We start from the raw sequence: 24,165 nt of genomic DNA, 5'->3' as shown, positions 1-24,165 counted from the left end.
TTTCCATAGGAAGGAAAGCCCTAAGCCCCAGTGATTGAGGGCAGGTGAGAGCCAGTTCTCAGGAAGACAAGGACAGCCAGACTTGTTGGTAATAGCAGCTTTTGTATGGGAGCAATCCCAGGATATTAGGATTTTGGAAGGGGAATCCCATTTTAGCCATGGAATTTTGGATGAAAACGACAGTTCTTTTCAATTTGAGGGATAGCCCAAAGTTGCAGTGTTTCAGGGACACATGAAGAGATCCTTGACATGCCAAGGTCAGTTGGACCAGTCAGGCCAAGCCAACCAGACCTGTTACCTGTTCCCTTGGGTCCATGGGGCCCTGCAGTGTCACAGTGGTGCCTGGTTTCCATGGGGCCCTGTAATGTCACAATGGCACTGTCATATTGGATCCTTGGTTCCATGAGGCTCAAATGTGTCACACTGGCCTCTTGTTTCCATGGGGCTCCACAGTGTTACAATGGTCCCTTGCTTTCATGAGGCCTTGCAGTGTCACAGGGGTCTCCTTTGTGCCACAGTATCACAATGGACCCCTGGTTCCATGGGGACTTAAAATAGCAGAAGGGTCTCCTTGCTTCCATGAAACCCTGCAGAGCTCCTTGATTCAGTGAGGCCTCAAAGTGTCATCATGGCCTCCAGAATTCCATGAGATCCTGCAGTGTCACAATGGACCTTTGGTTCCATGCGGTCCCACACTGTTGCATGAATCATTAGGTTTATGGGGCCCTGTAGTGTCAAAATGAACTCCTTGGTTCCATGGGGCTGCAAAGTGTCACAGCATTCTCCATGTTTCCATGAGACCCTGTCTGTTGTGACATGGATTCCATGAGACCCCACAGTGTCACAATGGCCCCCTGGTTCCACTGAGCCTCACAGTGTCACTATGGATTTCTTGGTTTCATAAGGCCCTGAAATGCCACAATGGCCCGCTTGTTTCACGAAGCCTCAAAGTGTAAAAATGGCCTCATGATACGTAGAAAAGACTCTCTAACTCATGAGAAATGGGAGTTATAAAGTAGGTATGCATTTATTCAGTTGTGCACAGGGATAATTCCTCCCAAAGCATGCACACCAAAACTTCAAACTCCTGTTCTATTTATTCCCCAGCAGCCTAGGATTACAAAATACGCCTAGTAAATATTCCTGTCCTAGCCCTGCCTAGTCCCACCTACCCACGCTTTGTATTAAAATGAACCAAATGTCCTTTTGTGCTTGCACCTCCCCAGTTCAGGGGGCGTTGGGGGTCTCTGATGAAAGCTTCCAAACTCTTCATCGCACTTGAGCTTTTCAACTTTGTGTCTCTGGAACATGCGTCTTAGCCCTTTGGGCACATTCCAGACCTTGAGATTAGTTTTTGCTAGTTTAGGGTTTTGAATTTATCACTTATCACTTATCACTTGTAGTCTTGCACCCTTCACTCTGTTTGCAAGTTCTGGCTCCATTTACCACAAACCAGTGTGACTCTCATCCTGATTTTTGCAAGCATAGTAAATGTCAGGCATTCCTCATTCTCTTGGGTTTTGATGAACTCCTCAATTCCCTGTCTCAGAGTCAGCTTGGAGTTCTGTTAAGGAGGAAGATTTCAAAATGCACCTCATGATTTTACTTTACTCAAGGAAATGTTTTGGTTTTTTTTACTTTTCAGTTCATAGAGAAAGTGATAGAAGCATTCTTCAGTTACTCTTGATGCTGAATGTCTCCTTAAGAGGTCTGGGCACACAAAAGAATGAGCCCCTTGCTGGATGACCCTATTTGGACAACCTGCTCCTCACCCCCAGCCTCACCATGTCTGACATCACCCACTGGGACTGACATCCCTGTGTCCTGCATCAGAACCTCGTTCCCTGAGCTCTGCAGCTGGGTGTCCCAGCTCATTGCACCATGTCCCACCTGCTCTCCTCAGGGTTCAGCCTGCACACAGGCCCAGGAGAAGTTTTTCTTTTTCTAAGGAAAGAATGGAAAAGCCTGAGCAGGATTCCTAAACAACAAACCCCTGAGGAAGTGAGGAATCACGTGCTCAATAGAGGCTGCCTGGAGTGATGTCACCTTCCTACAAGGGACAGTGTGACCGGAAATGATCTCTGTAAGCAGAATTCTCTGCGTCTTTCAGCTGAATCCTCTGTCCCTGTCCTTTCCCTGGATCTCTGTTGCAGATGGAAGAAGCTGGTGCCATTCTCACCTTTAACTTCTCTTATGAATGCAGACAGATGTTCCCAGGTGTGTTAAGTAGTTGCTGCTCAATGTTCATGCAAATCTTTTGTATCCTCATCGAACCAAGGATGCCCTTGTGGCATAGCAGAGTCTCATGGAACCAAGGAGACAACTGAGTCAGTTCAGAGCCTCACAGAAACAGGGTTCCACTGTGATACTGATAGGAATTATGGAATCAAGGAGACGATTGTGACACAGTGAAGCCGCTTTGAACCAATGGTCCATTGTTACAATGCAGATCCAAGGAGATTGTTGTTACACTTTGGGACCCCATGGATCCAAGGGGCCATTGTGACACTCAAGAACTTCATGGAACCCAGGGTCCAGTGTGACATAGCAGCGCCTCATTGGAACAAAGGAACCATTGCTGACAGCACAGAAACTCATGGAACCAAAAAGACCTGTTACATTTAGGAATCTTATGGAACCGAGGGTCCATTATGGCACTGCAGAAGCAAGGAGACCATTGTGACACTATGGAAGCTCATGGAACCAAGCAGCCAGTGTGACACTCCAAGTTGTTGTTGACCAGGGAGATCATTGTGACACTCCAGAATCTCATGGCACTAAGGGTTTATTGTGACACTGTCCCAGTCTGGGGTTCCTCCTCTGCCCCGAGATCACCCCAGAGGGACACGAAGGTGGTTCAAAACCTGGTTTTCCCCGAAGCTGCCGAAGAGAGACTGCCAGAGACAGTTTTCTCTTTTTCCAAGGACAGTTTATTGTTTCTTACCTCTGGGACACTTTGCCTGGCCAGCAGCGGTCTGCTCAGCCTGGCATCCATGGTGGAATCTGCCTGGTCAAGGCAGGGCTTATCTTATATAGTTAGTACTACGTATTACATGTTTACAAAATTTTACCAATACAATACAATTTTATTAAATGGTCCAGCCCTGACCCCAACCAATCCAAGAGGCCAATGTGTCACCCAACATGGATGACATGGAGAAGAAGGAGGAAAAGGTGTCCACCCCCCAAATTCTCCATCTTGGCCACGTGTCCCTTATCATAAACATTCAAGAAAACCTATTTATCTACGTTCTAACATTGTAATTTACACTCTACTCATCATTATGTTCTGTGTCTCTTCTCTCAATGTGGGCAGATTCTCCCAAGGAGCCAAATCCAGCCCCTGCAGCTCCTGGGCAGCACTCAGGGGTCTCTGAGGGGTCTGCCAGGGAGGTTTTTGCACCCCCAAAGGAGCCAGGGAAAAACCCTGGACTCCCACATCTCCCCCCTCTGTTTGCACCAAAAAGACCTCCTTCACGGTTTTGTCCAGAGCCCTTTTCACAGCTTTGTTCAAGGTGTGCCGAGTGCATGGGATGATGCATGGCAAAGCAACGAGAATAGTAACAAGCTCCACTAATATATAAAAACCTACTTTCAAAATTTCTTTTTATAAAGGTAAAAGATCAAAAAGGTCAAACAGACCATCCAGGCACAATAACTGTGCTAGAACTCGGAAGGATGGTTTGTTTGAGACTACAATATAATTGCTATATACATTCTAATTCGGAGTAACATCCATTGTTTGGTTCTTTTTCACCCCTAAAACATCACATACAATTCCAAAATCCATTGTTGAACCAAAAATTTCTAATTCTTTTGGTTTGAAAACAGCCACAGGGAGAAATTGAACCCACACATGCCATCCATTCACAGGAGTTGTCACAACTCACATCACCCATGAAGGGATGCCCTCCGGAATGGACCATTCTTTCACTGTCAATCCCACCAGACATGTTGAAAATGGCTTTTTTGCCTGGAATGCCTCAAACAAATTGTTTCCAACCCCACTGTCCATGCTAAACTTTCCCAAACACTCTCCCTTGGCTGCATCACTGGTAAATCCTCTTTTTCACCTAATACAGTTGACAAAAAATAAGATACAACAGCATATAAACAATCATTTTTCACTGTCAGTCCTTAAGTCTTTTAAATCTTGTTTGAAGAGAAGTTCACATCCTTTTTCCTTGATGTCTGCCAACACTCCCCTTGGAATCTTGGCGGCTTGTTGTACTGGATCATTGTGAGGAGGGTCTCCTGCTAATTCTGCCATGGTGAGGTTAGCATGAGCACCACCTTGGTATTTCTTTCGCAGCTCCTTCAAAGCTCTTCTCCATCTGCGCTCCCATATAAGTCCTTGTGTGTCAGTAAGTATCAATGACACAAGAGATTTTATGTCACATGAAGTCAAGTCATATTCATTGAGAATACCTTTTAAAAACTGTTTAAAATATGAAGATTGCAGTCCATAGTCTCTAATTGTCTTAATTGAATCTTTAACTAAATCATTATTTAATTTTTGCCATCTTTGGTTTTGTCCTTGTGAGTCATAATTCACTGGCATGGCTATTTCACCAGTCCCAATTGCAGGACATTTTCTGCTTCTTGTCAAGTCCATTCGAATATTTGTCCAATCAACTAAAGTATCTTGAGCTGCTGTTGCAGGTCTGTGTGTCTCTGTAGGAATTTGTCTGTTCAAAGGTATTACTTGTTGAGATTGAGGCCAAGCTGCTGCCTCATCCATTTTTTGATTCATTGGTATTGTAGAAATCTGTGGTCCTTGCCGCATTATTCATTGAAAAGTCCTTGCCCATTATTGTCATCAACCTTGTTCTTCCCTTTATTATCACTTGTACTGTTATTTCTGAATCTGTAAGAATTGTCCTTGGAGATCTGTAAGATAGGAAAACCCATTCTATAATTAAAAGAGTGTCTTTTTTGTGTTCGTCCCAATGAAAAATCAAACCATATAGCTGTGTTTCTTCTCCCAACACTACTAAATGGAATGGTAAAGAGTCCACGTATTGGTGTGGAGTGGCGAGTGCCACAGTAAGTCCTACTAAAAATCCATTGTCAGGTACATGTTCCACTGTGAAAGGAGATCTCTTCCCCATACAGTGAATGGCTTTTACACGAGTAATAGCTGTCTTCTGTCCGGGTCCTGTGAATGTTACTGAATTTTCACTTTGGAGGCATACAAAACTTCCTCCAATGCCTGCGATTTGATCCAAAGGTACAATCAAGTTCCATTCTCGAGGTCAGAAAATATATGAAATCACTGTCACGTCTGGTGTTCACCATCCCTGTGATGGTTGTTTTCCTGTTATGGTCTATCAAGTCCCAAGTAATAGTTGGCTGTTCACGGGTTATGTACTTCAACCATAACGCGTGTACTTCGACATGGTCATTGTAGTGTGGATGCCCTTCGCCATCACCGGCATTGCTTGATGCTCCAATGGATGCGATGGCAGAGCTATCGCTTTTGCCAGTTGAGTATTTTGTGGAATTGTCAATGGGGGTCGAAGAGCCCTTGCTAAAATTGTCATCTCTTTGAAGCAGTCTGCTGAAACAACAGTAGGATACATTGTCAGTCCAAAATTGCTGCACCGGTCTCTGCCCATTATCAAAAAATCTTGTCTCTTTCGGCACGGTGCTTTCAGTCCTGTACGTATAGATGCAGATTCTTTATTCAAAAAAACAAGTCATTTTTGAAGCTGACAGGATGTACTGCGTTCCTGGGCAGCAAATCCCTGTCACAGGGGATGTCCCCTAACGCCCTGCTGAGGGAGTCAGATTGACGCTCCCCGACAACTGTATTGTCTGTGCCGGTGTTGTTGCTGTTCCTTGTTGCACTGCCATCATTTCTGTCGTAGCACAAGATGATCCTGCACTTCGTGTTTTTTGGCAGTGGCAATGGTTTTCTGTCCACATCCGTCAGAGAATAACATTCACTTGCCAGATGTCTTCCTCTGCGACATCTAGGGTAAAGTTCTGGTGGCTTGGAAGTCTTTGTGGATTGAGGACAATTTTTCCCAAAATGTCCAAAAATTCTACAGTCATAGCATTGTCCTTTAGATGGATTCTTTTTCTTCTTAAAATTTGCAAAAATCTTTTCATGTTGTTCTTGAAGAACTTCCGTCATTTGCTCCTTGACAACTGAAGCTATATGTTGTGGTGTTCCAATCTTGCTGCAGGCTTCAACCATCTCCGTCCTCTCTCTGTGGAGACACAAACAGAACCCTTCCCCCAAATGCTTACTTTGTAAGCTTTTCAACTTTCTCTGTCTCTATATTTTTGATCAAAACTGGAAAATTTTCCCTTGTACTATTATTTCAAGTATTATCTAACAAAGAAAACAAACCCAAAGTTTACAATCTTCTGCAAGTAAACACAACACAATAATTAACAATACTCTAAACAACAAACATACATTTACAAGATTAGATAATTATCAATTTTAAAAAAACTGTGTCATCACCTCAGGGTCTGCAGACAGCTGACAAACCTTGATTCAATGAGGAATTAGATGGTCATCTCCGGAAAATGAACACCAAATTCACTTCAAAGTCAGCTTCAGCTGTTATATTGATAAGTCAAATTGTCAATCCAAATGATTGGAATATTATTTTGATGCAGAAAACACCTGGGTTTACACAATTTCTCTTTCAGTCAGAATTAAGGCTTGGCCAGAGCCTAAACTCTAATTGGAAGAGAACTCCCTGACATCTTCTTATTAAAGAAATAAACCACAACTCTTAACAACAAAGTTGCAATTAAACATTTCAAAAAGAAATCAAACTCCTCTAGCAAATCATTTTCTCTAAAATTCATCTTTAGAGTAGGATACTTTGAACATGGCAAGACACTGCAGTGCTTCTATGATAACAACTCAGGAAAACCATAATATTAAAATTTTTTTCTGAGAATGAAGCTCAAATAATTTTCTGGAATTCTGCAAAATATTCAAAACCATGATAGCACACTGCCAGGTCACAAAAGACCTGCCAAAATAAAAGAGAGAATTAAGAAAAAGAAAACAAAGAAGCATTAAGTTCACAATTTAACTGATTATCTTCATACATTTGATTCAAGGACATATCTGGAGGCTTTCCAAAACTTACTTAAAGTATTGAAAGATTTCAAATTAAACAATGAAACAAAAAACAAAATCATTCTGTAATATAGAATTCATACAATCTTATTACAGTGTTTTTAAAATTAAATACAGAAACTAAATTTCAGTTTTAAAATCCAACTCAAAATCTATTGATTTATATTGACAATATTGCAAATACTTATAAACTGGTTTCTCTAAAACCATTAACTATAGGAAAATTAAAACTCAATGTTGACATTTAAATAAATGTCCACTCATATCTGACCAATAACAAATCACTAAATATAGGTGATATATATTCAAATAAAATACAAAATACCTTATTATACCTTCAATTATTAAAATACCTAATACTATTAAAATACCTTTACCATTCTTAAAGTTTCAGCTATTTTTTTAACAAAAATGCAAAAACAAACACCTGTAGTTTAACATACAAGAACTGAAAATAAAACTGACTCTCTTGTCCTGTTCCCTTGTTCTGTTTGTTCTCCACAGTATAGATAAAAAGCAGCTCTTGGCCTCTCTCCATCCCCATTCCCCTCCCGTCTGCAGCACTGGGTTTGTGCAGGCACAGGGGGAGCAGTGGGGGTGCTGCTGGAGCCTCTGGAGCAGGGTGGCTGTGCCTCCCCCCCCTCTCTCGGTGAGCCTGGGCTGTGACCTCACTCTGCTGTGCCTGGGTTTGCTCTGGCCGGCTCTGTCCGGGCAGCTGCCTGCAATTGCTTCAAAGTTGTTAATTTTTTCACCTTTGACTTAAAAAGCATAAATTTCTCTCCCCATTAGAATCTGCCAGTTCTAATGTGGACAACTCAGGTTTCCCTGAAACAGGGCATTCATCTCCTCCCCCAGCATTTCTGACAGCTGGAGACAGGTCTGTCTGTGTCTTTTCACAATTCTCGCTTTCCTGCGTCCCGGCCATTGCCGCAGGTTGCCCCTCCCTGGACATCCCTTGCAGCTAAATGCACCGAATCCGCGCTTTTTTCCTGTTTTTGTCCCGGTCAGTGTGAAGGCTGCCGCTCCCTTCCCCCTTTGGGCTGAGAGCCGCCCGCATGGTCCTGTCCTTCTGCGTCCCGGTCCCCGCAGGTTGCCCCTCCCTGGACATCCCTGCGGCACCGAGCCCGCATTTTTTCGTGGTCCCGTCCCCCTCCCCTCTGTCCCCCACGGCCCGGGAAGTCGCCTGCAGCGCCCTCCCGCCTTCTGGGGTCAGGGTTTCTGAAGGGGTGAAATAGCAAAAATGTATGTCCTGCAACTCACTTGGAAATATTTCTAACTTAATTTTTTCCCTGGCCTTGCTGATGGCAAGGCCCTTGCTGAACCACCTGCTGCTGGCAAGGCAGTCATAAACTTCCCTCCCCCAGCTCATAGGTAGGTGAGAATCCTTCCCCAGTCTCTGAGGAACTTTAATTGCTTTCTCCGCCTGCTGATAGCAAGGCAGCCGTAAACCTCCCACCCCCTGCTCATGGCTAGGTGGGAATCCTATGATGTGTCTGATTCTGAACCATCTTACCCAAAAGCAATCCGTCCAAAATCGATTCGGAGGTTCCTGAAACCGACCAGCAGTGCACAGGAGCGAGGCTTCCCGGGACACCTCCTCTCCGACTCGCGTCTGGAACTCGGCTTTTCTTGGCAGAGGGCCATAAATCTCCTCCAAAGTCCTTTTCAACAGCGTGCCTCTTCTGAAGCTCTGTCTTTTGGGGGTCTGTACCTGCCTTTGCAGGCTACAAGGATCCACCAGGGTCCGTGCCAAATGTCTCTGCCTGGGGGGGTTTCCTCCATCTCTGTGCGTCTTCTTGAGCTTGCCCTTCTGGGGGTTCGCACCCACCTTTGTGGGCGGCGGTGCATCCAGAGACGTCAGATGTCACTGCCCAGCCAGGGGGATGCCAGATGTCAATGCTCAGCCAGGGACGCCAGGTGTCCCAGTCTGGGGTTCCTCCTCTGCCCCGAGATCACCCCAGAGGGACACGAAGGTGGTTCAAAACCTGGTTTTCCCCGAAGCTGCCGAAGAGAGACTGCCAGAGACAGTTTTCTCTTTTTCCAAGGACAGTTTATTGTTTCTTATCTCTGGGACACTTTGCCTGGCCAGCAGCGGTCTGCTCAGCCTGGCATCCATGGTGGAATCTGCCTGGTCAAGGCAGGGCTTATCTTATATAGTTAGTACTACGTATTACATGTTTACAAAATTTTACCAATACAATACAATTTTATTAAATGGTCCAGCCCTGACCCCAACCAATCCAAGAGGCCAATGTGTCACCCAACATGGATGACATGGAGAAGAAGGAGGAAAAGGTGTCCACCCCCCAAATTCTCCATCTTGGCCACGTGTCCCTTATCATAAACATTCAAGAAAACCTATTTATCTACGTTCTAACATTGTAATTTACACTCTACTCATCATTATGTTCTGTGTCTCTTCTCTCAATGTGGGCAGATTCTCCCAAGGAGCCAAATCGAGCCCCTGCAGCTCCTGGGCAGCACTCAGGGGTCTCTGAGGGGTCTGCCAGGGAGGTTTTTGCACCCCCAAAGGAGCCAGGGAAAAACCCTGGACTCCCACATGACACAACAGGGCTGCATGAAAGCAATTGTCCATTGTGACAGTGCAGATCCTGGGAGACCATGGGGACATGTTGGAAGCTCATGGAACCGGGGTTCATTGTTACCGTCTAGAACCAAGGAAAGCATTGCGTCAGTACAAATTCTCATGGGACCAGGACCCCATTGCTATGCAGTTGGGCTTCATGGAACCAATGAGCCAGAGTGACATAGCAGGGCCCCATGGAACCAATGGTCCATAGTGATACTGTGGATCCAGTGAGACCATCGCCATACCACGGATCCTCATGGAGCCAAGGGACCAGTGTGACACAACAGAACCTCCTGGAATCAAGGCAACCATGTTACACAATGGAACCAATGGGCCATGCAGGACCATGGAACACTGCAGGGGCTCACTGGAAAAAAGGACATGGTTGATGGGACAGAAGCTCACATGCAAGAGACAAGGACTTGTGGACAGCAACTCAATATGATTGTGCAGATGCCAATTTGTTGTTTACTTTTAGCCCTAGTTATACACTTTAATACTACTCTCCACGCAATCAGACATTTCTTGATTGGTGCCTCTATGCTGTCCATGCACCCTGCACGAGCCCATTACCTGTGATGATTGGTCACTGTCCAGAACTTTGCTGCCAACCCTTATCTTCAGTCTTCTAATCTTGGTACTCTATTTTTCAATTGCTTCTCTCCAAATTTAGCACAATTTCAGTAGCCTTGAAGAGTTCCAACAAGATAAATCAGCTGCAGAAAAACACCTAAAAATGACTTCTCCAGTGCACCTATTATAAACATTGGTCTAAACTAAAAAATATGCAGAACAACAGCTAGACATGTTGTAAAACAGCAAAATATGCAAACAATCAGCTAAATATAGTTTGACTTGTGCATCTAGTATGTGGCCTAGACTATTCAGATACATTACTATACTCATAGAAACTATGGGACACTGTGACAATGTATCATGGTTTGACTTGTGTTTGCCAATTTTAATATATTCAATTTCTTTTAGAGATAGGACTTAGGAGCAAAAACAAGGCAGGCTTAAAACTTTAAAGGGTATAAGAAAAAATTTATTATTACACAAAAACAAGAAATTCAGAATAAGATTTCCAGATTATTCCCTCCTCCCCATTCCCTCATCTTCCACATTTCTTAACAGCAACATACACAGAACACTTCAGTCAGTTATCTACTTCAATAATCATTTCAGTTCAGTCTAGAGGGAAAAGTTCCTTTTCCAAATTTAGGCTTAGGGGGTGTCTTCACTTTCCCAACCTGCATCCGCCTGGAGAAAAACTGCAAACTGTGAATTTCCTCTCATCTTCACAGTCCCTCTAGAGCTGTGTTATGGGTTATGCTGCACACATGGGGTATTACTTTTAAAGACAAGCTGCTGAAAGAAAAAGCTCTCTTCATCTCTTTTTCTATTAAATGTCTTTGTTCATATTTCCAGTCGCAAAACAGAGAGCCCCATTTCCTTGAGGCAGAAGATCCTTTTTTTCAAGCACTTTAACCTCCCCAAGTATTTTTCCCAGATTAAAGGAATTTCAGTGTAATCACAGTCCCCGTATAGCCCACAAAAAACAAAACAAAACAAACAAAAAATGGTTTTCAGCTACTTATGAGTGGTATCTCTTCAAACTCTTTGCATCTGGAAAACTTAGCATTCATGTCACTGACTTCAGTAGACTACTTGCTTTATTCTTCTAATTCAGGGGAGCTCAGGAGGTCTAGGTCTTATCCAGGCATTAAGAGTTAAAAAGGCATTCAGAAAGTGAAGCAGCTGGGCCAGGCCATGCTGGAAAAGGGCCATGTGAAGGAGGCCAGACAAAACTACAAACTCAGCTCCACCTCCCCATGCTGCATAGTCAGCTGGGGGTCTCTCCTCTCTTGGTTGCTTGCAAAAACAGCAGCAGAAGCCTGGTCAAGTCATAGCCACACTGGGGGTGGGGGGGCGGGGGCAGGACCTCAGCAAAAGTGTCTCTCCACCCAGCCACCAGGGTTGCCCAGCCAAGAACAGGGGAAGGGGAGGGGTCTCCGGTGGCTCCCCCCCCCCCCGCCTGGCCAAGCGTCATGGGGAAGGGGAGTGGGCCGGGCCGAGCTGGGGCCAGGGGCCCCGCCGAGCCAAGGCCGAGGCCCTGCTGGCTTTTACCTGCACCACCAACGAAAGTGAAAAGAGGACAGATTAGCTTTACCAGTGTAATTTATGAAAGCAGAATAACTTTTAATTGGCTACTCAGTTTGTCAACCACTAAATCAGCTCCCTGATTGTTCCCTGCAGCACACAGAGGAAGTTCCCAGAGAGGGGACAGCCCTCCTGTTTCCAGGCCCTGTGCTCTTCCCCCAAGACCCCTCTCAGCCCACCTCCCTCTATGCAAAACCCCCACAGAGGGGAAGGGGGCCTGGCTCCCTTACAAATACCTGATCCACACCACAGTCGTGGGTCAAGGGTCTCAAATTCTTGGCCTCAGTACCATCTAGTTGCACACCTGTTCTTATATGGTTCCAGACCTGGAGCAGCCAAGTTGTAAAAGCCTCATGGCCCAGTCGTACAATGTCTTTTCACAGATTACAGAGACTTTCGTACAAAAGGGACTCAGTGACCATCTCAACCCCTGGCTCCCCTGCTGGTTGTGACGGGCCTCCTTGCTGATCCTTATTATCTTTTATTGTTATTTTTGTTGTGCTAGCTACGTTTTCATATTTAGTTCAATGTTTTAAGAAAACTGTTATAAACGCTCTTTGTAAATACAGAGAGAGGAATTGTAGAAGATGTTACACTTCCTAAAGCATACCCCTGGGATGCTATCCCATGAGACAAAGAAATTCCTTCAAACTAAACCCCCTCTCCCTTACCAAAAACCCCGTTATCTCTTAAGATTTCTATTAGCTCTTAAAGTCACAAGTTTATTGGTTCTTTTCTCACTTAGAGTTTTAAGATAATTGGTTAGTTTGTAAGTTGTAGTTTTTGTTGGTTAGAAACTCAATCCTCAGGAAACCTATGTAAAGTGTTTTGTTATCTGATATAATTAGACCGTTGTTAGCATCTCCCTTTGAGGACAATCAAGTTATCCTTGTGTTTTCATTTTAAATTTTCTAGTTTCCACAGGGGCAACTGCTGCTGGCTGTGACTGCCCCTGTGATACAGCTGGAACCTGAACAGATGTAACATCTACAGGTTCTGCTGCAGCACCATCTGACTCCCTCTTTAGGCCAGGAGGAGGGTTTCTCACCAGCTGGGGTAAAGTGCTCTTTCAACATCTGGCCCATGTCACATATCTCCCTCAGCAGAACCCCCACCCACTCCAGGTGGTTCATCTCTGCAGTGGGCTGTGGGGCAACATCCCTAGTCCCTGGGGCAGGGTCAGGCTCTGGGGCAGCATCTCTGGTCTCTAGGGTAGAGTCAGGCTCTGGGGCAGCACCTCTTTTTTCCTGGGGTAGGTATCAGGGTTGCTATCTAAGCCAATATTCCCTTGCCTCTGAGTGCTAAACAGAACAAGCATATCAACAAAACTAGCCACTGTGTGATATTAGCATTCATAAAAAATCTGAACCCTTCAAAAACTGGTGGGGTGGTCTCAAAAAACTGGGTGAAGGGTTGGGAGAAAATTTGTCCTGGTGTCATTTCCTCACAGTAGGTGCCATTATTAAAGTGCCACTAAAAATAAAGAGTTAATGTGTAATAGCCCTGAATCCATGTACCCGTCTTCAAAAGGAAGTTAGAAACCCACAAATTCCTCACCTTTTTAATCTATAAAGCAAACTGGATAACAGAAACAGTAGACTTAGATACAGGGCCCATGTTTAGATAAGGGCCTGCAAATGGGAGAAATATAACCACAACCACATGTCACCCAAACCAGGGTAAGCTAGACTACATGATGCCACCTAATGAGGTTTCTATATCTAGCGCACAAAAATTAGGTTATTCAAGAATTGCTATTCTTTTTACCTCTTTGTGCCCTCATGCCCCACTTGGGCACCAAAATATGTCTTGGATTGAAGGACAGGTATGTACCAATAAAGGCAAATGCTTATCTTTGAAATGGAGAATGTAAACCCCCTCCCTGCAAATAATTAAAATTTTGAAATTAAGGGGTTCCCAGGCAAAGATATGGGAATTAGGAATAACAGTTCTTTACTAGGAAAATTAAAATAGAAATACAGTATTACTAAGAACAATCCCAGCCCTGACAGAGTCAGAATACAACCTGACACCCCATCAGTCAGGGTGTTGATAGCAGTCCAATTAAATGGTGGCTACAGTCCTCCTGCAGTGTCAGATGTGGTTTAGTTCAAGCAGTGCTCCTGTAGAAAGGTGCAGTTTTCCTCTGAAGGTCAAGACATGATGTGGAAAGGTCCGGCTTTTCCTCTGGAATCCAGTGGAAAGAAAGTAACTTGCTGTCCAAAATCTTCGTTTTTTATCTAGGTAGGAAAGACTTGGCTCTTCCCCCTGGCTGGAGCATCTCCCAATGGGATGATGTCATTTTATCAGTCATACAGTGGGACTTAATGGCTCAGCAGCAGATGATGTCTTCCTGGAGAGAGGATGGGTTGTGGAAAAAGTAAAGATGATGGCCCTATCTTGTCTTAAAGATGGCCCATTAGCAGATGGTATGTGCCACGGAGATAAGGAATCACTACCCCACCCAGTTTTAACAGATGGTGATAGAATACACCTTTTCTGGCCACATCAACCCAATACAGGGTGTTTTGAACAAATGTTTATGAGTCTCTCATTCAATTCCCTACCTGAAGAGCTCAAGGAAGAAGAGGCCTCTGGAGTAGGAAAGTTCGTCAGCAGCCTCCAAGTGGCTGAGGATCCTCATCAGGGCAGCAATGAACAGAAATGGGCACAGCTTTGTGGCTGCCCCAGCGCCGGGATGGGCCCTGGGCCTGGAGCAGGAGCAGCTCTGCAGAGCCCCAAGGCCAGGGCTATTGTGCTGCCCTGGGCAGATGGGATGGCAGCAGGGGCTGCAGAGCTCTCAGGAGCTCAGGGAGAGGAGAACAGGGCACACAGGGAGTTTCACTTTGCCTTAGCCAAGCACCTTTCCCAATAACCACTCCAAAATCCCACACCCACTGACCACATCCTACTGACCACAACCCACTGCCCTACCCACTGACCACACCCCATCGAATTTTCCCCCTCACCACCCCCACAGCCCACACCCACTGACCACCTTTAGCTCCTCACACCTGCTGACCACACCCCAATGACTCCCAAACTCACTGCACTCACACTGAGCACACCCCTACTCACCTTAATCACTGACCACACCCCAATTAAAACCACATTGACTACATCCACTGACCATACCCACTGACCACTTCCATGCACCACACCCACTGGATACAGCCCCTGACCACACCCCAGTGACCACCCAACTGACCGTACACCCACAGACAACATCCCTGCTACACACCAGTGACCACCCCAATGACAACCCCCACTGACCACACCCCATTGATCACCCCAGTGATCACTCACACTGACCACAGGCAAATGGCTACGCCCATGACCGCTCCCACTGACCACACGAACGACCAAACTCCCCACCAACTTCAGAGACCACCACCACCCAACTACCCAACTGACCACATTCAATGACCACACTCACTAACTGCAGCAACTGACCACACCTACTGACCACATGCACTCACCACACACCACTGCCTACACCCATTGCCCTCAACCAGTGGCCACACCTCACTGAGCACACACACTGACCACACCCACTGCCTGAACCTTTTGACCACTACCCACTGACCACCCAACTGAACAAGCTGACTGACCACCCAACTGACTCTACTCTGAGTGACCACATGACACTGAGCACATCCACTGGCCATACCAAACAACCGCACCCTCACTGACCACATCCACTGACCACCCCAATGACCATGCCCACTGAGTGCACCCACTGACCACACCAATTGGCCACTTCACTGAAGACATCCTCTGAGCAAACCAACTGACCACACCCCAGTGACCCACCAATTGTCCACATCCAGACTGCAACCCACTGAGTTCTCCCATTGACCACACCAACTGCCCACACCCACAGACCATACCCTGACTGACCACACAGCCAGTGACCACAACCCTTGGCCACCTCCCAGTGACCACACCACATGGACCTGCCCAATGACAACACCCTTGGCCCACACACCACTGCCTACACCCCACTGATCACACTCACTCACCACACTTACTGACTACTCTGCCACTGACTGCACCAATGCCCTCATCCATTGACCACCACCCATGACCACACCAGTTGAACACCCAACTGACCACAACTCCTTACTACTGCCCACTGATCTCCCAACTGACCACATCCACTGACCACAGCTACTGAACACATCCTACCATCCACACTCACTGCCCAAAACAACTGCCCAGGCACCAATGGCCACACCCCACTGATCACAACGACTGACCACTCTGCACTGCTCACACACAGTGACCACACCCACTGACCACCCCTAACTGACCATCTTTACAGCTACCTTTAAAATGACTGTACCTGCTGTCCATATCCACTCTGCACAACCAGTGACCACACCTCAATGCCCACATCCCACTGACTGCACCCCACTCACCTCCCAAGTGACCAAACCTCCACTGAGCACACCCACTGAACACATCCACTGACCACACCGAATGAGCACCCCTCCACTGAACACAACAACTGACCACACCTTCTGCCAACACCCACTGACCACATTCACTTCCCAAGGGCCAGGAGACAAGGTCCCACAGCTCTGCTGGTTCTGCAGAGCCACAACAGCCCCTGCTTCCATGAGTTTCCATACTGTCAGCAGTGGTTCCTTTGTTTCTATGATGCCCTGCTGGGTCACAGTGGATGTTTGCTTCCATGAAGTTCTGCACTGTCAACATGGCCTACCTCATTCCATGAGCTTCTGTGGTGCCAAAATGGATGGGCAGGGTAACAATGGACCATTGGCTCCATGCAGCCCCACTGGGACACCATAAACTCCTTGGTTCCATGACGTTCTGGTAGTGTTGCCATGGTCCCCTTGGATCCAGAGTGTCACAACGGACCACCAGATGCACATGGCCCTGATGTGTAAGAATAGCCCCTTGGTTCCATTAGATCTCAATGTCACAATTAACTCCTTGCTTCCATGTGGCCCCCTCAGTGTCAAAATGGCCTCTTCATTCCTTGAGGAACACAAAAAATTTGTAGAACCATTAAGCAAATCTTGCTTAAAACACCTGGGAACATCTGCTTGCATTCAAAAGAGAATTTAAAGCTGAGAATGGCACCAGCAGCTTCCATCTGCAAACAGACATCCAGGGAAAATAAAGGGACAGAGAATTCAGCTGAAAGACTCAGAGAACGCTGCTTACAGAGAGCATTTCTGGTCACACTACCCCTTGTAGAAAGGTGACATCATTCCAGCCAGCCTGTAATGGACATGTGGCTCTTCAGTAGGATTTGTTGTTCAGAAAACCTGCTCAGGCTTTTCTATTTTTCCTTACAAAGAGGAAAACTTCTCCTGGGCCTGTGTGCAGGCAGAGCCCTGAGGAGAGCAGGTGGGACATGGTGCAATGGGCTGGTGTGAATGATACAACAGTGCCTGGAAAAGGCCCTGAGGATTTTGTGCCCTGAGGTATTGGAGCCCTTCATGAGAGTTGCCCCCCCTCCCTGTTAAAACCCCTGTTATCATTTAAGACTTCTATTGATTTATAACTTTACTAGATGATTGGTCTTTTTATTACCTAGAATCCTAAAGTAATTGGATAGTTTCTCAACTCATAATTTTACTGGTTAGAATTTCAATCACTTTAAAATCTATAAAGACCCCTTGCTTCATTATCTTCATTCAACCTAAAAACCTTTAACCCTTAAGATGCTAAGTTACCCAAAAATGTTCCAGGTAAATAGGATTAGAAGGAGGACAAGAGAGAATAAGAGAAGAACAGGATATCTATAGAAAACATGCATATAGGTACCAACTGCTCAAGTTCCAGCACTACTCACAGAAAAAACCCAGCAGAAGGAAGGATCCAGACCAGGGGCTGACCTCCTGCTCCAGCTTTTAAGCCCCTGGGCAATCATGGGCCCACCCCTTGGGAGGGACTTTCAGTTGCTTGGCCAATCAGAGTCTGGGTTGGAATCAGTTGGTAGTATGTGATTGATTGACAACTTGGCCAATCAGAGCTGGATTAACACCAGCCCTGTTGTATGACTGATAGACAGCTCAAACAATCAGAGCTGGGTTAGCACTGTCTGCTGTGTGATTGACAGCTGTTCCAGGCCATGACTGAGGGTCAGGATCTTTCCTGCCATAATTCCAAGGCCTGACCCACTCCAGGCCCCACACAGGTACTCCGAGCATCCTGAGGGGTTTTGGGACATCGATCTCATCCAGCCTCTGACAGTGACCACGGTGACACTGGGGAACCTCATGAAACCAAGGGCCCGTGGTGACATTGTGGAGCCCAGAGTGTCACAGAGGAGCCGTTGTGACACAGCAGGACCGCATGGAGCTGAGGGGCAATGGTGACACTTGAGGGCTTTGTGGAACCAAGAACCCATTGTGACATTGCAAGGTGTCATGGAAGCACGGGGCCATTGTGACACTTCAGAAGCAAGGAGCACATTGTGATGCTGTGGGGCCCCATGGAACCAAGGGATCATGGAACACATTGGGCTGGCTTGGCCTCCCAGGGGCCATCTGAGAGGTTTGGCTGACCTTGGCACATTGAGGGTTGCTGCTTATCAGCTGCTGAAGCACCAGGGCTCTGTGCTTTCCTTCCTATGGAAAAAATCCATCCTTCTCCTTGACGTGTACGTGGCCAAAATTGAGATTCTTTCTCCAAATTCCCTTATTTGCAAAGATTGCTCCCATATGAAATCAGCCAGGAGAGACAGATCTGGCTGGACATGGCTTGCTGAGGGCTGGCTCTCATCTGCCTTTGAAACACTGGGATTCCATTCTTTCTATCCTAATGAAAAGAACTCTCCTTGCTGGCCACTCCCCCACAGCCAAAACAGGGATTCCACCTGCAAAAATCTCTGTATCCAATGATAGCTCCCAGATGAAAGGAGCCAGGATAGAAATCTGGCTGGTCTGCCTCATGGTCCCCACCCCTCATCCTCCAAAACACTTGGGCTTTGTACTTCTCTTTCCTCTGGAATTATACCCGTCAATTTCAACCTGGCACCCATGGCTAAAACTGGGATTTCACCTCCAAAACTCTGTATGTCCAAGGATTTCTCCCAAATGAAACTGCCAGGACAGACAGATCTGGCTGCCCTTGGCCTCTCAGGGGGTGTCTCACCTGCTTTTGAGAACCTGGGGCTCGGTACTTTCCTTCCTCTGGAGAAAAATCATCCCTTTTATTAATGCAGAAATATCTGAATTTAGGGTTCCATTTCCAAAATTCCCGGTATTCAAGGACTGCTTTCAGACAAGCTACAAGAACCGAGAGGTCTGGATGGCCATGGCATCTGACGGCTGCCTTTCACCTGCCCCTGAAACACTGGTACTCCGTGCTTTCCTTCCTATGGAAAAGAATTGTTCTTTTTCCTGAAGGTGTCCATGTCTGAAATTGAGACTCAGCCCACAAAACAATGTATATTCAAAAACTTCTCCATGACGAAAGCTGCCAGGACAAACAGGCCTGGCTGTTTTGGCTTCCCAGTAGACACCTGTCTCCTCTTCTTCCTTTGAAACATCTGAGCTCTGTGCTTTCCTTTCTACAGGAAAGAGCCACCCTCCCTATCAATGCAAAAATGGCTGAATGTGAGATTCCACCTTCAAAATTCCCTATATCCTTTCCTATAGAAAATATAGAATCCCTTTCCTATATAAAGAATTTCTTTCACACAGAAGCTTCCAGAAGAGCGAGGTAGAGCTGGCCATGGCCTCTGATGCTTGCCTTTAATCTGCCCTTGAAACAACAGTGTTCCATGCTTCCCATCCTATGGAAAAGAACCCTCTTTTTCCTCCAGACATCCATTTCTGAAATTGGTATTTCACCTCAAAAGTTCTGTGTATCCAAAGATAGCTCCCGGACAAAATCTGCCACTACCATCTAATCTGGCTGGGCTTGGCCTCTGGTGACCGCCCCTCAACTGCCCCTGCAACACTGGGGCTGGGTTGTTTCCTTCCTGTGGAGACCATGGTGAACTGTGGGGACCCCATGGATCCAAAAAACAATTGTGACACTGTGAAAACTTCATGGAACCATGAACACCATAATGACACTTCAGGGCCTCATGGAACCAAAGGGCCATTGTGACACTGCAGAACCAAGCAGAACATTGTGATACTGGGGCTGCAGAGAACCAAGGGGACATGGAACAGATCTGGCTGGCTGGGCCACCCAGGGCACCATAAAGGTCTGTGTGATCCTGGCATGTCGAGGGCTGCCTCTCATCAGCCCTGGGAGCACTGGGGCTCTGTGCTTTCCTTCCTTGGGAAAATAACCTTCCCTCTTTCCAGGTGCCCACAGATCAAATGGGTACATCCCCTGAAAATTTCCCTATATGCAAGAGGTACTCCCAACCAAAGCCAGGAGAGACAGATCTGCCTGACCTTGGCCTCCTGAGGGCTGTCTCTCATCTACCACTAAACACTGGGGCTCAGTGCTTTCCTTCCAGTGGAAAAGGACTGCCCTTCTCACCTAGGCATCAAAGGCAAAAATTGGGAATCCACCTCCAAAACTGCAGCTATCTAAGGATTGCACAAGACAAAGGTAGTCAGGACACACAGGACTGGCTGCCTTGTCCTCTGGTGATTTTCTAAAAATATGAGCAGAACCTTCTATTTACCAACATTTTGGAGAGAGCCCAGAGATCTCCCAAGGTGGGGTTCGGAGGCCTCCACCACATGACAAATATACAGAGACAAAAGAGCTCTGTGCTCAGTGGGGTGGAGAATGAGAATAGCAGGGAAGAGCAGTGGAAAGAATGGAAGGGCTATTTCAGTGAAAGAGAATCCTTTTGACATAGTAAAGAACAGGCAGAGAAAGAAAGAAATAATGCCAAGTGCAGATGGGGAGCCACAGATGGAGCAAAAAGAGAAAGGAATTTCTCACCCAAAGCAGGGCTGTGGTGCAACACATCCCCCAGAAGGAGTGTGGAGCAGCCCAAGGCTTTGTGTGGCCAGGCAGAGGCAGGCAGGACGCAGAGCTGTCAGGAAAGGAAGGGGCCAGTTGAGGTGGGGCAGCTGGGGGATGATGACAGCCTGCAGGGACAGAGGCACAGGGCAGGGACACTGTAGGACAACCTGGGCCGCAGAGGGCACAGGGATGGGCAGCAGCTAAAAGGCCCTGCCAGAGCCAACTGCTGCAGCACTTGGGCCATGGCTGCTGGCCCTGGGCCTGAGGCCAGCAGGGGACAAGTGAGCCTTGCTGTGCTGGGGCCTCATTGCCTCCTTGTCCCTGCTCAGCAGCCTGGCAGGGGCTGCCGCATGGTCCTGCCCTTGGCATTGCACATCCCCAGTGCCCAGTGCCACAGGAAGAGCCCTGAGCAATGAGGGAGGGACAGGATGTTCCTGGCCAGGAGCTGGGGCTCAGCCCTTGGCCCTTTGCATTTTTGAAACACATCCAGGTTTGTTCAGCAGCAGAGACACCTTTATTTTTCTGTTTCTAACTCTCATCACTGCCTCCATTGTTCTGCTCGAATTGGAACCCTGGGACATGTTCTCAGTCCAGTCCCTCAGTGAGACCCATTAAAACTTCAAGAAACTTTGGAGTATCAATTTAATTTCAAGTTCTTGAGAAGTTTTTTTGAAAACACTCTCTCAGGGACTGAATCTGATTTTAAAATAACTGACTCCTTAGAGGGTCATTAAAGTCCTAGTGTTGTGTCTCCTGGAACAGAGGGAAACCCTGTCAACCAGGAAAAGATTCAAAAAGACATTTCTCCTCAGGAGCAGCTCCTGTCCCAGCCCAGCAGGGCTGAGGACACTGCCTGCAGGCACTGAGGGGACAGGAGCCAGGCACAGTCAGGCTGAAGGCAATCAGGACTGGGCAGACATTGAGCTGAGACTTCACTTGGGGAAACACATTGACAGCTCTGGACATGGTGAGTCTGTGGATGCAGGGCAATATCCCCTGTGCTCATGGAAGCATCTCCTGGTGCCAGCACAGCCCACAGCCTGGACTCTGGGCACGGTCAGAGGGACAGGGCAGGACGGCTCCTGCTGCCAGGGACGGCTCCTTCGGCTGAAGCTGGGGCTGCAGCTAGGGCTGCCCAGGGCTGTCCTGCAGAACAGCTCCTGCAGTCCACAGGGCTCTTGGCCAGCCCAGAACATGTGCCACCTGCCAGGGGCAGCTCTCAGCCTCCCTGTCATCTCCCCATGCACTGTGGGGAGAAGTTGGAGGTAGAAAGAGCCAATCCCATCAGGGCAGATTCCTCCTGCTGTGGAGATGGTGCTGCATGGCCAGGGCTGCTCTCAGCTTTCTCCTCAAGGGAAGGGAAAGGGGCTGTCAGGTGTGTCTGTGTCACTGAGACTCCTGCACTCTCCCACTGGGGATCAGCAGATCTGCCTCACATCTCCCTCACAAAGTGCCTCCTCACCCTCCTTTACCTACAGACAGCAACAGCAGCACCTTGACTTGCAGCATTTCACTTTGTCTGAGCTGCCATTAAGGCCCTGCTGACAGGGAGATGCCACTGGGCAGTGGCCTGTGCTGGGAGGGGTGTGCAGGGCAGAGCTCAGCTGAGTCCCCAGGGCTGGGTTGGGCTCTGGCAGCACTAGCAGGGACAAGGCTTGGAGAGAGAGAAACAGCTCTCAGTAGGCACAACTCCAAACAGCAGCGAGCCAGACCATCACTGGATATGTCTCCGTGTTCAGCAACACAGGAAATGAGAGAAGAGTTTAGGCAGACTGATTTTGAATCTGGGGCCTTCAAAATCTCCACTTTATTTTTAAAACATGTTGTAATTGTGATCACCCTGAAAAATAGGGAGGTGTAATGAGCACAGGGAAGCTGTATAGGACCAACAGGTCTGACTGCCCTGCACCAATGGAACCACTGTTTTCCCACTTGCATCCCCCCAGTTCAGGTTGAGAGCAATGATGAGGATGAGAAAGCTACTCAGCAGAACAAAACTGAACTAAAAAAAAAGCTTTTAGTTAAGTTCTTCCACAGTAAGATAAGTGGTTTTAAGAGGATGCCTAATATAATTGCAAAGGATTGACTCAAGAAAAACTAATAGAGCTTTTTAATGTCTTCTTTCAACAGTCCACCATGGCCATATTGAAGAAATGCCCAACAGCAGCTCCATCAGCCATTTCCTCCTGCTGCCATTGGCAGACACAAGGCAGCTGCAGCTCCTGCACTTCTGCCTCTTCCTGGGCATCTCCCTGGCTGCCCTCCTGGGCAATGGCCTCATCATCAGCGCCGTAGCCTGCGGCCACCACCTGCACACCCCCATGTTCTTCTTCCTGCTCAACCTGGCTCTCACTGACGTGGGCTGCATCTGCACCACTGTCCCCAAAGCCATGCACAATTCCCTCTGGGACACCAGGACCATCTCTTATGCTGGATGTGCTGCACAGGTGTTTATCTTTGCTTTTTTCATTTCAGCAGAGTATTTCCTCCTGACCATCATGTGCTACGACCGCTACGTGTCCATCTGCAAACCACTGCACTACGGGACCCTCCTGGGCAGCAGAGTTTGTGTCCACATGGCATCAGCTGCCTGGGCCAGTGGCTTTCTCAATGCTCTGCTGCACGCCGATATATTTTCCCTGCCCCTGTGCCATGGCAATGTCCTGGGCCAGTTCTTCTGTGAGGTTCCCCAGATCCTCAAACTCTCCTGCTCCAAATCCTATCTCAGGGAACATGGGCTTCTTGCTGTTAGTTCCTGTTTAGGATTTGGTTGTTTTGTGTTCATTGTTTTCTCCTATGTACAGATCTTCAGGGCTGTGCTGAGGATCCCCTCTTATCAGGGACAGCACAAAGCCTTTTCCACCTGCCTCCCTCACCTGGCTGTGCTCTCCCTGTTCCTCAGCACTATTATATTTGCTCACCTGAAGCCCCCCTCCATCTCCTCCCCAACTCTAGATCTGGCTCTGTCAGTTCTGTACTCAGTGGTGCCTCCAGCCCTGAATCCCATCATCTACAGCCTGAGGAACCAGGAGCTAAAGGCTGCAGTGTGGATAATGATTACTGGAGGCTTTCAGAAACATTAAACTTCATGCTGTTTCAGCATATCACTTGTAGTGAAAGTCATCATTGATTGTCCTTGTTGGTTTGGTTGGTTTTTTTTTTTCATTCTCTTTTTTTTAGTTTTTATAATATTTTGCACAAAGAACTGTCATTGCCTTCACCATATTTTATTTTGCTTTTTTCACCTTCACTGTGATCCACTGACTGCGTCAATGATGAGCTCTGCTCTCACTCACTTTAAACAGAATAAACCATCTCCCAGCAGAGTGTTCTTACCAGAGACCTTTTATTCCCTTCTCTGGAGCTGCAGCAGCAATGTCTGTGTGCAGAG

The 24,165-nt window shown here is 47.1% G+C and overlaps 1 protein-coding gene across 1 annotated transcript; it reads left to right on the top strand.

Moving 5' to 3' along the window:
• Positions 1-22,908: 22,908 nt before the first annotated feature.
• Positions 22,909-23,919, top strand: LOC306815159 (olfactory receptor 14C36-like). The gene has a single exon (XM_079331789.1). The coding sequence runs from the start codon at positions 22,928-22,930 to the stop codon at positions 23,855-23,857; it is 930 nt and encodes a 309-aa protein (XP_079187915.1). The 5' UTR covers positions 22,909-22,927; the 3' UTR covers positions 23,858-23,919.
• Positions 23,920-24,165: the final 246 nt, after the last annotated feature.

Source organism: Erithacus rubecula (genome assembly GCF_903797595.1).
Source record: "Erithacus rubecula genome assembly, contig: scaffold_104_arrow_ctg1, whole genome shotgun sequence".
Lineage (NCBI taxonomy): Eukaryota > Metazoa > Chordata > Aves > Passeriformes > Muscicapidae > Erithacus > Erithacus rubecula.
Note: the sequence above shows the minus strand (reverse complement) of the source record. Positions and strands in the feature narration are given on the sequence as shown.

Bases quoted from the DNA above. Each gene is read 5' to 3' on its own strand.
- LOC306815159 (XM_079331789.1), top strand. From the start codon at position 22,928: ATGCCCAACAGCAGCTCCATCAGCCATTTCCTCCTGCTGCCATTGGCA.